At 46.6% G+C, this 13,694-nt stretch overlaps 1 protein-coding gene across 2 annotated transcripts in view; it reads right to left on the reverse strand.

The window, feature by feature from the left end:
* The window catches only part of STRA6 (signaling receptor and transporter of retinol STRA6), a 49,530-nt gene extending 36,070 nt beyond the window's left edge, over positions 1–13,460 (reverse strand). Inside the window, exons 1-2 of one of the 2 annotated variants that reach the window (XM_077934455.1) lie at positions 13,078–13,460; positions 1,680–1,791 (exon numbers count right to left, since the gene is read on the reverse strand). In XM_077934455.1, the coding sequence (XP_077790581.1) occupies positions 1,680–1,780 (101 nt within the window). In that variant the 5' untranslated portion in view covers positions 1,781–1,791; positions 13,078–13,460. Of the gene's footprint in view, positions 1–1,679; positions 2,185–13,077 lie in introns of those variants that run through there. The other variant, XM_077934456.1, reaches the window with a different exon arrangement.
* Positions 13,461–13,694: the final 234 nt, after the last annotated feature.

Consider the following 13,694-nt stretch of genomic DNA (forward strand, 5'->3'; position numbering starts at 1 on the left):
ATGTTATATTTTTTCTATCTTTTTTGTACGCTTTTTTCTATTGTTTGCTTTTTCTTGTTCTTCTTTTTTTTTCTTTATGTATGTTGAAAATTCTGAATAAAAATCTTTATAAAAAAAAATATTTTGGGGTCAACAAAATGCCCCCGCAAAGGACCCTGTGGTGTAGTTGTGGGTCTTTATTTTATTTCCCTTTTTGTTGTTGAAAAACTCTATGTAACATCGCTCAGGCTTAGCATTCTTATTGGTACCAAATTTATTGTGAGAGTGATATTAAACTTTTTTCTTTTGTTTTGCCTATCATTTCAAAAATCCAGTAAGAAAGAAAGAAAGAAAGAAAGAAAGAAAGAAAGAAAGAAAGAAAGAAAGAAAGAGAGGACCTTGCTGCTCCCACAGCAGAAGGAAAATAAAAATAAGGCTTTAAAAATAAATGAAAATGAAATGGGAATATTGAAACAAATATGAAGCCATATCTTTAGACTGATACAAGCCGATAGAATCTACAGTTCACATCAATCCATCAAAACTGATGTCTAATTGTAGGGTGTGTGTTTTTTTGCCAATGTTACCACTTTGTTCATAGGCTGTTTGGTGGGTATTTAGGCTAATGAAGTGACACTGCAGCCATGCGGGAAACATTCACAAAACCATATCCGAGTGAGGGCAGGATCAGAAAATAATGATTCCTGCCCTCACTCTGAATGGCGAGGGAACAGTCCTGAGCTCCATTAAGGAGCAGAACCACCGTCAGCACCAGATTGCATGGATCACTGGCCACAGCTGCCACAAATAAATGAAAAAGCTGTATTCGGGGGGGGGGGGTGCAGTTGTATGAAATGCACCCCCCAACAAAATGCCTTGGATTTGAGAAGTGAAAGTTCTCAAAATACAATTTGCTTTGGGGCTGAACTGAAAAGGCTACTTTCAAAAACATGTTAGTAGCAATACAGAATATGGATGTGATATGATATATGATATGATATATGACATGATATGTGATATGATATGTGATATGATATGTGATATGATATGTGATATGATTTCTACCCCAGAAATCAGAATAATTAGGAGGAGACCATGATAAAGTAATAATATAAATGGGGCTACAGGAGGATTAATAGATTACAGAAAATGCTGGCATAGGGACTTTTAAGAACAGCTTTGCCAAGGAGTGTGGCAAGGTAGTGGTGAAAGACAGATTATGGCTTAGACCTACCTAAAGTAAATATGCTCCTACATCACCAAAATGTATTCTCTCCCTCCCCCCCAGTGAAAATTTGAGTACTTTAGATCTGTTGGCTCCTACTCATGGTTTCGGCGGGCATTGAATATGAAGGTAAGATACTAACTTCCATTGCATGTTATCTCTCAGATACTACATACCTTTACATGTCAGGCAATCAAATGTAGTCACATGCCATTGCAGGTCCCCCAAGAAAACACTCTCAAAACACCCTCCCAAACCAGCTATGAGATGTAGTGGTCAAATAAAGTACAATGCTGGACATAAAAGTACCAAACATTCAGTAAATGCTGGTGTATCCTGAGCAGATAGGAAACCGAAATTTGAAAAGAAGGGAAAGTTTTTAGGAGCACATTCATTTCAGACCTGGGATTCCCCCCACTGAATCAGATTCCCCACTCAGTCATACTTGGGAAACAAATGAATTAGCAATACTCACTCATCCTGGTCCCCTTTTTGGTCATATATATACCAGTTATCGTCATAAGCAAAGTTGCCATCCATGGAGAGGTCGTCGGTCACCAGCCCTTGGGAAGACATCCTGTTTGCTTCTGTCCGGCAGGATAAATGCAAAGAATAATGGAGGGGGGGGGATGCGTGAGTTTTTTTCCTTAGCTATAGATTTTACCCTTCTTATTAAGCATCTGTCCCGCAGCTGATTCAGGTCAACTTGCTGAGTTTAAACCCCCATTGCGCCCGGCTCTGGCAGCTGTGAGGCTCAACACATCCGACTCAACTCTTTCTTTCCTTTCGCTGCTTCTGCCTCTTTCTCCCTCCCACTTTACTCTGTAGAACTTGGCTCCAAGTGACTCCTGTTTCAACAGCTGATGAAAACAAAGGAGAATAGAGAGCGTGGCCATAAAAATCTCGCTTGGGAGAGTCTGGGTCATGACATGAGACAAGGAGATTAAAAGGAACCAAGGGCAGGTTGAATTGGGTTCCTGCCCACCCACCCTCCACTGCGGAGAACGCCAGACCCAGAATGAACCAAACCAATTGTTTTCTTTACTTATCAGAGGTTTACGTGAATCTCGGGAGCAGGGCGGAGGAGGGGGCTGAAGCAAAAATGATTAAAGATGGCTTTAAAAGAGGACTGGGCAAAATGGCTCTCCTTACATTCTCTTGGGCTCAGATCCTGCTGGTGGGCTTCCCCTGGGGTGGAGGGAATCTGGTTGGCCACCATGGAAACAGGATGCTGGACTAAGTGGGCCATGGGCCTGATTCACCAGGCACTCCTTGGGTTCCATGTCCCAACTCCTCCCAATTTCAGCCAAACCACGCTCTCCATTTCTAAAAAACAGTAGCTAAGGAGGCAAATTTCTGTATAGTTAAAGCTATAGTTTTCCCAGTAGTGATGTATGGAAGTGAGAGCTGGACCATAAAGAAGGCTGATCGCCAAAGAATGGATGCTTTTGCATTACGGTGCTGGAGGAGACTCTTGAGAGTCCCATGGACTTCAAGAAGATCAAACCTATCCATTCTTAGGGAAATCAGCCCTGAGTGCTCACTGGAAGGACAGATCCTGAAGCTGAGGCTCCAATACTCTGGTCACCTCATGAGAAGAGAAGACTCCCTGGAAAAGACGCTGATGTTGGGAAAGATGGAGGGCACAAGGAGAAGGGGACGACAGAGGATGAGATGGTTGGACAGTGTTCTCGAAGCTACCAGCATGAACAAACTGCGGGAGGCAGTGGAAGACAGGAGTGCCTGGTCCATGGGGTCACGGAGAGTCGGACACGACTAAACAAATAAACAACAACAACAAAGGGGTTCACCCTAAAGCTACAGTGCAGCGTTTCTAAAGCAAACCTGAGGCACCCACTTTCTAATTCTGGGCTCTGCAGTTTACCCCTCCCTGACTTCCCATTCCCACCAGCTCTTAAACTACAGTACCTCTGACAGGGTAACGGCCGGTCCTGATCCCCGGTGATTCACCTCCCTGCCTCGCCCAAAGGCGAGCACTCCTCCTGCGAGTCCTCAGGTCTCTCCTTCTCTCAGACCTGAGTCTCTGCAGCTCGGGAGACGTCGGTGGGTTACTAAACCCAGGGGCCGCCTCAGCCTCTCCTGACCAAACTGGTAGTGGAGCAGCTGTAAGTGATGGCCCAGCTGAAGGCAACGAGGTAATCCTCGCGTCTGGAGCCAGGGCAGGCTCAGGCCCCTGACTCGGCCCAGCTGGTGCTTGTTGCAGGGGAACCTGTGCAGACTGGGGCTCATCAGAATCAGGCCCCAGACTCGGTTCTGATGCTGCCTGAGGCAGAGGATCCAGTGCGGACCGAGGCTCCTCCGGTTCTGGTTCCGAGCCTGGGTCCCAGGCCATCACACAAGGGGAGCAAGTTCCATAGTTTAACTGTGCAGCTTGTGAGGGCTACTAGCCACTAACTAGTCCAGAACATAAGGAAGAACTTTCTGACAATGAGAGCTGTTTGACAATGGAACGGCCTCCCTCAGGAGGTGACGGACCCTCCTTCCTTGGAGGATTTTAAGCAGAGATTGGGTGGCCATCCGCCATGGATGTTTTAGCTGGGATTCCTGCATTGCACGGGGTTGGACTGAATGACCCTTGGTCTACAATTCTATGATTCTATGAATTCAGATCACCAAAATCAAAGAAGATGTACAAGGAAGGATTTCAGAATTTCTGAGGGGGGGGGTCACACAGGCTGTTGGTGGCACATTCAGAGCCAGAGTCTACACCAGGCATCCCCAACCTTTGGCCTTCCTGATGTTTTGGACTACAATTCCCATCATCGCTGACCACTGGTCCTGCTAGCTAGGGATCATGGGAGTTGTAGGCCAAAGCATCTGGAGGGCTGCAGGTTGGGGATGCCTGGTCTACACCTTCCCCCTTTGGACCGGAGGGATCCAAGCCACCACATCCCCATCTGTACGGTCCCCTCGTCTCCCCGCAGACCGTGCCAAGCATGAATGGGGCATCTCACAGTGACCGCCTTGCGAGAGCCAAATTCTTGCTCGCTCTCCCAGCATGGAGTCCTCACTCCGCCCTGCGTTTGCCCGAAACTCGATCCCTTTGCTCCTCTGCCTAACCTCTGCCTGGGAAAGCAAAGGCTTTGATCGGGACTGCGAGGGAAGAGATTGATGGCTGCAATAAAGCCCCTGCGTATTCTTCATTTCCCACTATCCATCACTCCCCAGAGAGCATTTTGCCTTTCGCCAAAATGAATAGCGCAACAGTGAATTGGGAAGTGTTTGAGGGGTGGGAGGGGATGGAGGAGCAGAGAGTGCAATGAGAGCATATTGCATGTGGCTTTTAATAAAAACGATAAGAGATCTGACTCAAGAACAGCTTTTTGATTTCTTTTAGAGGGAGTTAATTCAATTCAATTGAACTTCACGCAGGAGTTGCAACAGGAAGGTAGCTCAGCTGAGCCAAGAATCTGGGCTTGAAAGTCAGCCTGGATGGTGGCTGCCATTGCTAAAACATAAGTCTGACTCAGAGTAGACCCACTGAAATTAATGAACCTAAGTTAGTCAGGTCCATTCACTTCAATGGGTTTGTTCTGAGTAAGACTGGCAAGTGAATCTAAGCAAACAGAAACAGGGTCCATTTTGCAAGCGTGGGCGGGAGGCGGGCAGAGCACACGTGATATTGGGGGTCTCTTGGAATCTGGGGCTGCAGCAATGGGAAGAAACAGGACCCTCTTGGGATGTGAATGCTCCACACTCTCTCCCTCCAGACTCAGGCTGCATACGTGTGTAAATGAACCATAGATCATAAAGATGCCACAGACTTCTGTGTCTCATTGTCCAAAAGTAAACACAGTACCTGGGAAGACTGATACCCCTGGACTCTTGCACCGCTCAGAGATTTGTGAGGAGGGGGCGCCATATAACAAGATGTTTCTTTTACAAACTGGCCACATTCCCTAGATCTGAGAACGTAAGAGGAGCCTGCTGGATCAGGCCAACGGCCCATCTGGTCCAGTGCTCAAACAGGATCTGAGCACAAGGGCCCTCTCCCCTTCTGTGGTTTCCAGAAAACGCACTGTGACATTCAGCTATGGAGACAGCATAGACATTGTGGCTAGGTAAAGGTAAAGGGACCCCTGACCGTTAGGTCCAGTCATGGACGATGCTGGGGTTGCGGCGCTCATCTCGCTTTATTGGCCGAGGGAGCCAGCGTACAGCTTCCGAGTCATGTGGCCAGCGTGACTAAGCCGCTTCTGGCGAACCAGAGCAGCGCACAGAAACACCATTTACCTTCCCGCCAGAGCGGTACCTATTTATCTACTTGCACTTTGACGTGCTTTCAAACTGCTAGGTTGGCAGCAGAAGAGACCGAGCAATGGGAGCTCACCACGTCGTGGGGATTCGAACCGCCAACCTTCTGATCGGCAAGTCCTAGGCTCTGTGGTTTAACCCACAGCGCCACCCGCGTCCCTTTACCATTGTGGCTAGTAGCTACCAATAACTGTCTCCTCCATGAACTGGTCCACTTGCTTCCAATATTTTGATCCATTTTGCAGCAGCCACATGTCCTGATTTACAGAGGACCATCCTAGTCTGTTTGAAGGCTTCCTCTAACTGAAGGGCTGTCTTGTTCATGCCCAGTTCAGTGATACAGATCCATAAGAAAATAAAGCAAGGGCCCTGGAGAGGCCCACCTGCAGTTTGCCCCTGGAAGGCAGGCTGGGTATACAGGCAGCTCCCCGTCTCGCTCCCTGGGGCAAGAGGACTTGTATTTAAATATACTTAAATCTGAAGCTTCATTTATACATCAAAGCAGATGTAAATTCTATGCCAATCTTCCTTCTCTTTTTTAAGGCAGCGTGTTTAAAGTAGCTACCCTTCTCTAGCAGAAAGGTTTTCCAGGAGTAAAGGTAAAGGTAAAGGTACCCCTGCCCGTACGGGCCAGTCTTGACAGACTCTAGGGTTGTGCGCCCATCTCACTCAAGAGGCCAGGGGCCAGCGCTGTCCACAGACACTTCCGGGTCACGTGGCCAGCGTGACATCGCTGCTCTGGCGAACCAGAGCTGCACATGGAAACGCCGTTTACCTTCCCGCTAGTAAGCGGTCCCTATTTATCTACTTGCACCAGAAGGTGCTTTCGAACTGCTAGGTTGGCAGGCGCTGGGACCGAATGACGGGAGCGCACCCCGCCGCGGGGATTCGAACCGCCGACCTTTCGATCGGCAAGCCCTAGGCGCTGAGGCTTTTACCCACAGCGCCACCCGCGTCCCAGATTTTCCAGGAGTATTTCATATGAATTAAGTAACCTCCAAAGAGTATTTTGTTGACGTTCAAATGATAATAGCTATTGCAGTAAGTTCCAGGGTAGGTAGGTTGGTAGGTATACAAAATCAATATATCTACAGAAATGTACAAAGGACCAGGATGCAGCTCAGCAATCAACACCTCACTCTTTAAAAACAAAAGAAAACTCTCACACACTCCACCTTCCTGCAAAGAGCTCAAAATCACTTAATCCCCCCCCCCACTTTATCCTACAATAACCCTGCAAGGTAGGTGGGGCTACTTCTGCACTCCACCCCAAGGAAAGCTGAGTCTTGTTCTCCCCTGCCTACATACCAACCAGTTCCCATTCCAGGATGCGGAGGGGGGATTTGGCAAAGCGTCTCAGAAGGCAACCTGACCCGCTTTGGAAGAGAGCTAAAGGCAGCTGCAAACGTGCGAGGCATTATTAAGGCAAGATGCAAGGCTATTCAGTTCCAGCAGCACCTGTTGCAACTGAAAGGTGGACCTGGGGCTTTGTGTACACACAGGACAGCTTTGTTCTCCTGGTCTGGCTACATGGTGCTTTGCAGACTTACTACAGATCAAGCCACACTCTTCTGTGCCCAAATTCTCTGTCCTTTATCCTCACCCCACTCTCTCTTCCTCCCTCCAGGGAAACAGCCTGAGGAAAAAATTTGCTGCCGGCAAATTAAAGAGAGGCAGAAAGAAGAATCCAAATTCATGCATGGATTTTTATTTTCTTCTTCAGATGGAAGCATACTGCTGGTACCTGTTTGCCATCTGAGGTGGGGGGGGGGGCAGACACAGGTTTTGCATCTCAGTGAGGACAGGCTCTCAGACTCACCACGGCTATGTGCCAGCAATTCCAAGGGAGGGCCAGAAATTAACAGATGCGTTCAATCAGATATATTATACTTCCATAAGTAAAAAGGTAAAGGGACCCGTGACCATTAGGTCCAGTTGTGGCCGACTCTGGGGTTGCGGCGCTCATCTCGTTTTATTGGCCGAGGGAGCCGGCGTACAACTTCCGGGTCATGTGGCCAGCATGACTAAGCCGCTTCTGGCGAACCAGAGCAGCGCACGGAAATGCCGTTTACCTTCCTGCCAGAGCGGTACCTATTTATCTACTTGCACTTTGATGTGCTTTCAAACTGCTAGGTTGGCAGGATCAGGGACCGAGCAACGGGAGCTCACCCCGTCGCAGGGATTCGAACCACCGACCTTCTGATCGGCAAGTCCTAGGCTCTGTGGTTTAACCCACAGCGCCACCCACGTCCCTCCATAAGTACTGACTGTAACCAAATGTTTGTTCTGAGTACCCAGCAGCTGTTTGAGAATCCAGGAAGCTCTAGCTTTCATCTGCAACTGGCTGCACATCAGTTTGAGCATTTTGAGCTGCTGTGGTGTTGTGGTAGCACCACAAATCCACACAGCAGCATGAAAACTAGACCTGAAGTGGGAAATAGATGGCTCTACATTGTCCGGGCTGACTGGAGTGCCTAAAAAATACAGCCATGTGGGAAGTTGCCTGAAAGCAGTCAGACCATTTGTCCATCTGGCTCCATATTTCCCACCAAAGGCAGTTTTAGACAGCAGTCTCTCCTGCCTGGGAACTTCTGGGACCTTCTGTTCTCTGCCACCAAGCTATGGCCCTTCTCAGATCTCATATGAGGCAAGTTCAGGTAGAGAGTGAAGAGATGAGTCACAGGCCCCATCCACCATTTAACTAGACTGCAAAAATCCAATATATTCCAAACTGTCACTTCTCCATTTAACATAAAAGGATGCTCTGCACCTATGCTTCAACTAGAGGCAGCTAGCCTGCAGCCTTCCAGATGCTGAATGATTCCAACTTATTCCTGACAAATGGTTGGAAGGCCACAGGTAAACCAAACTCTTGATTTAAACAGCTTTCTTCCCTGTGACCGAGATGTTTTCAAGAGTCTAACAAATGGGGTGGGGTGGGGCAAAGAACAGTGGCTTATATGAGACCCAAACGAACAAGCATTATGCCCTGCTGGGTTCATGAAGACTGATCAAGAATTGCTTGAAGATGAAAGCATCACCCCCAGTGGAGTCTTCTTGGCATCTTCTCCTGTTGAACAGGCGAAAGGTGGGCAGGAGGAACAAGCCTAGTGGTATCAATGGCTCCTAAAGCCATTGGATGACTGAACAGGGCTGCAAAACCTTGCCAACCCAACACCTTGCTCGCCTGACCTAGATCAAGAGCAGTTGCTGTGATGCTCTCCAGATGTTCAGTTCCAACTCCCATCAGCCCGGCAAGGACAGCCAATGGTCAGGGATGATGTTGCAGCTGCAGTCCAATTACATCTGGAGGTCATCACGCTGCCCCAACCTCAGTAAAAGGAGGGTGTCACCATTAAAATGATTAAATAATGAATCATATTGCAAACAGAGGTTTTGCAGCCTGCCTGAGTCTGGGAAGCTTCCTGTTAAGGACATGTTGTTGCAATAGGGCCCTATCTCTGTGTTCTTGTGGTATTGGAGCCTTGGCCATTATCTGCTGCTATTTCCTCATGTCAAAAAGGCCTTGTCCGTTATCTCACTGCTCCTGGGGGCTGGGGGCTGGGGGGGAGAAGCATGGCAGCAGCTTCCCCGGCAGAGAAGACGGGGTGAGGGAAGATCTACATCAGGAACAAGGGAGGGAAGAAGAATGGACATGCGGATTTGCTGCCCTGGTGAATTATGATGCCTGAGGCAGTTGCCTCACCTTGCCACATGGTTGGGCCGGCCCTGTTGGTGGCAGAGCTCATGCTTTACACGCAGATGGAATCTCTGGCATCTCCAGGTAGGGCTGGAGTTATGTACTGAGTTGAATAGGATCCAAAATGAAGCAGTCTGATTGGTCCTAGAACAATAGGATCCAAAATGCAGCAGTCTGATTGGTCCTAGAACAATAGGATTCAGAATGCAGCAGTCTGACTGGTCCTAGAACAATAGGACCCAGAATGCAGCAGTCTGATTGGTCCACAGGAGCCACCCAATCCACCTCCAGGTGGAAGTGAATCCACAACCTGATTGGCCTATAGGAGAATCCCGGAATTAGCCAATCATGTGCAGCCCATGGTGTAAATAATGTACATAAAGAAGATATTGTGGGGGAACTTCCATTCCTCCTCACCACTATGAGCTGAATAAAGAGCATGAAATCAACTCTCGACTCAGAGTATATTTCAGCTGGGAAAGAAGAAAGCCTGAAATTCTGACAGAGCAGAGGCCCAAAGGCCAAACAACATTTTGGGAGGCCCAGGCCAGTAGTAGTAGAAGCAAAAGACCACTTCTTCAAGCAGTGCATAGTTAAGCTATGGAACTAGGCAGTGATGGGGACCAACCTAGATGGCTTTAAAAGACAATTGGACAAATGAATGGAGAAGAGGGCTATGGATGACTCCTAGCCACAATGGCCATGCTCTACCTTTGCAGTGGGAGGCAGCAATGCGTCTGAATTCCACCAGTGGGGGGTGGTTCTTGCATTTGGGTCCTGCTGGCTGGTTTCCCACAGCCACTCTGAGAACAGGGATAGCAGGCCAAGCAAAAGGGCCCAATTCCTCCTCACCCCCTCGGAACTGCACCGTCATATTATGGCAGATGAAGATGATAGACTATATGGAACTTGCCGAACTGACTGGGAGAATCTGAGACCAGAGAGAAGAGACGGTGGAAGAAGATTGGAAGAAGTTTAAAGAATATCTGAAAAAATATGTTAATATTTAAATTTTGGAATATACTTGGAAGTGGATATAGTCTGTAGGGTTAGAAGTAGAAGATAGTGCATTTTAAAATAGTATTATTTGCAAGTGATAAAATGTGAAGATTTTTATGGTAAAAGTAAGCGTGGTTAAAAATTGGTTAAAAATTATGATATATGTAAACTACTAAAGATGAGGTAAAATGAAAATCAGATAGGGGGGACTTGGGGAAGCTCATCTAACAATGTTTAGAAAAAATAAGGATAAGACAAGAATTTGTTTGTATTGTTTGTTTTTCTGTTTGTGTTGTTTAGTTGTGTTATAAAATGAATTATTATTTTTTTTAAAAAGAGAACTGCATCGTCATATTGGGAAAAGGTTTACCTGTTGGACTGCGGCTTGCCATCCACATTGCAGAAGAAAAGTCCTGCCATAACTTGCCCACTCAAATCAACCATCTCTGCATCGTCTCGTTGTTGTTGTCATGGAGATTAGTGCAGCCCTCACTGTTTATTTAGCAAAAATTCATCAATGGCTTTGAGCTGACCTCAAGCCAAGGAGATAGGTAACTATACAACCTTAAGAAGACATCTGAAGCAGTGTTGCCATATGCCCAGAATTTCCTGGACATATCTGGCCATCGGCTGTCGGAAACAGTGTGTGAGCGTAAATCGCTGACATCCAGGAAAATCTGCATGTATGGCAACCAATGACGGCAGTGTTGTTTCTGGAGATTTCCCTTAAAAATAGCTCAACAACTTTCTCAAAAGAATCTCAACAACTTTTCTGTCTGGATTTTCACTCCTTGAAATATGGCAACCCTATCCGAAGGCAGCCCTGTATAGAGAAGTCTTCTAAATGGGGTATTTGTGTGTGTGTGTGTGTGTGTGTGTGTGCGCGCGCGTGTGTGTGTGTGTGTGTATATGTGTGTATGTTGGAAGCTGCCCAGAGTGGCTGGGGCAACCAGCCCCAGAGGGGTGTAAATAAAAATAAATAAAAATATTATTAGTAGTAATATTAGTATTATTATTAGTATTATTATGGAATAAAGGTAAAGGGATCCCTGACCATTAGGTCCAGTCGTGGCCGACTCTGGGGTTGAGGTGCTCATCTCGCTTTATTGGTCGAGGGAGTTCTGTGGTTTAACCCACAGCGCCACCCACGTCCCATTATTATGGAATAGGATGCCCTTATTTTCATCAGAGAAATGTTGGAGGCTTTGCATCAAGGCTTAGAGTGTTTAACCTCTGGGTGCAGAGGGAAGGCCTGGAATAAGCTTAGGGTACATCAAAGGAATGGACAGGGTGGGTGATGAAGGCTGGTTCACTAATCTTCAGAGGCCCCCCACCAAGAAGAGAGGTCAACCAAACAAGAATCACAGTCTTCCCACAGTGATTCAGGTTTAATCTCTGCTTGGTGGGAGTCCTGTCCAGAGTAGGAAGAGAGTTTGGAGTTCAGCCCTTCCTGGACAAGGAGGTTGCTTAACAAAACCACGGCCACTGGCGAAGGCTGTCTGTGCTTCAACCCTGAACACACAATAATAATAATAATAAAGCTCTGGCTCCAGAGTAAATGCAGAGTAACACGAGAGCGATAAAAATACAGATTTAGAATGGAATTAGATGAGACGCCATCCACACAATTGCTAAATGCACAGGTTTTTTGAAAGTAAATTACAAATGTGGAGCATTTAGCCTTTTGCTCTTACATCACCTAACAGCGATGTACCCTGCCTTTCATACTTGAGACTCACACTATTGTTTGACTGTAAATTGTCTCAGTTGATATTCTGTGGTTGTAAACAGCCCTGGGACCTTCAGGTGAAAGGGAAGAAATCTAACAGATAATAATAAAGTACTCCCTATCCCCATTTGCTCCAATGGAAGCTGCTGCAAATAGCAAGTGCAGGGGCCTAATATGGATCAGGACCACAACAGAGGTGACAAAGAGCTAAAGCCCCCAACGTCTCATGCCAAGGTTCAGATTCAGATCAGGCCCCCTTTGCATGGGGGGGGGGGGAGAAAGCTTCCATTGGGATGAATGATGAATGGTGACTGAAGAGCTCATTTTATTTTTAAAAATACATTACAGTATAATTTATATCCACTTTGTATTGGTTAGCAAATCTGAAATACAAGCATCATAAACAATTCTTTCTTAAAACAAGAAAACAAGCCCATGTTAAAATCAGATGCTTCACCTGTTTTGAAGTCCTGCCAATGAGCATGTCTTTGTTCAAGCGAAAGCTCCCCCAACTTTCCCATAAATATTCCTGAATGCCTTTGAAACTTTACTCTGGAGAGTAGTCATATTGATAATGACAGCCTGGGGTTAAGTGGAAGTTGGCAGGGCTCAAAACAAAGCATCCAATTTTTAATGTGTTTGAAGATTTAAATTCCAGCAGCTACACGTAAATCCCAGCAAATGCGTAAGAGAAAAAACTCAGGAACTCCAGAAATTAAATTTTACTGACCAGGGAAAGTTACAATTCTTGTTTTATTCTCTCTCTCTCTCTCTCTCTCTCTCTCTCTCTCTCACACACACACAGAGAGAGAGAGAGAGAGAGAGAGAGAGAGAGAGAGAGAGATTTCTTAACAAGAAAGAATTCATATAATACTTCCTGGTTCTAATTAAGACAAAATCTAAAGAGGATTTGAAAACAAAACTTTTGTACTTTGGATCACAAGGAATGCTGCTTTCATAAGAAACAAAACGGCCAGCTTTCTTTGTACAACAATCACCACAGGTTAAATAACTGGGGATTTTAAACGTTACTGTTCAGTATGGTGGTTACATAGAACTTTTTTTGCGGCTTTTTTAAAAGGCTAACGGCTTAACACATGGCCAGCCCAAAGTTCATTGGTAAAGGAAATAAGATGGTTTGAAGGCAGAGCAGGTAAAACAGAATATTACCTTGTTTGCAATCAAGATCTCGAAAGGCAGGCTAGCAGAGAGAGAAGGCAAACTTCTCCCCAGTAGGTAGACAAAACAACTTGATGAGAGGAGTCCAGATTGTTCAAAGACATGCAAAATCTGCTGATATTTCCCCTTCCTCCCCAGAGGTGCCCCCTTGGAACAGGTTTTCCTTAAGAGCTCATTGCCTGGGGTGCAGCCTTGAGAGGCAAGGGAACTCTGCAAAGCCCAGCTGAGCCCAAGTCTCCCCTCATCTGACCAGGGGATCCCGGGAGAGATGCAGCCCCAGGGAAGCACACTTGGGAGGCAAAGTTCAGCTGGCGGGCAGAGAGTGAAGGATCTCCTCCAGGCAAAGAACTTTATCCCCTTCACGGCTAAAAGGGCTTGGCTGGGGGCCAGCCCAGGGATCAGAAAATTGAAAACAAGCAGCCCTGTGATTCTCCTCCTCCACGGCTGGTCTAGGAAGGCAGCAGAGAAGCTCTTCCGCCCACAAGGATTTTGTCCATCCCTCTGTTTTGTTCTTAATCCCTCTGGCCTAAAAGTGTTGTGAGTGTGGAGGGAGTTATTCATTCACTTATTCATTTACTGCGTTTATAGTCCATCTCTTCCTTCAAGGA

This window comes from Podarcis muralis, chromosome 9, assembly GCF_964188315.1.
Source record: "Podarcis muralis chromosome 9, rPodMur119.hap1.1, whole genome shotgun sequence".
NCBI classification, from domain to species: Eukaryota; Metazoa; Chordata; class Lepidosauria; order Squamata; family Lacertidae; genus Podarcis; species Podarcis muralis.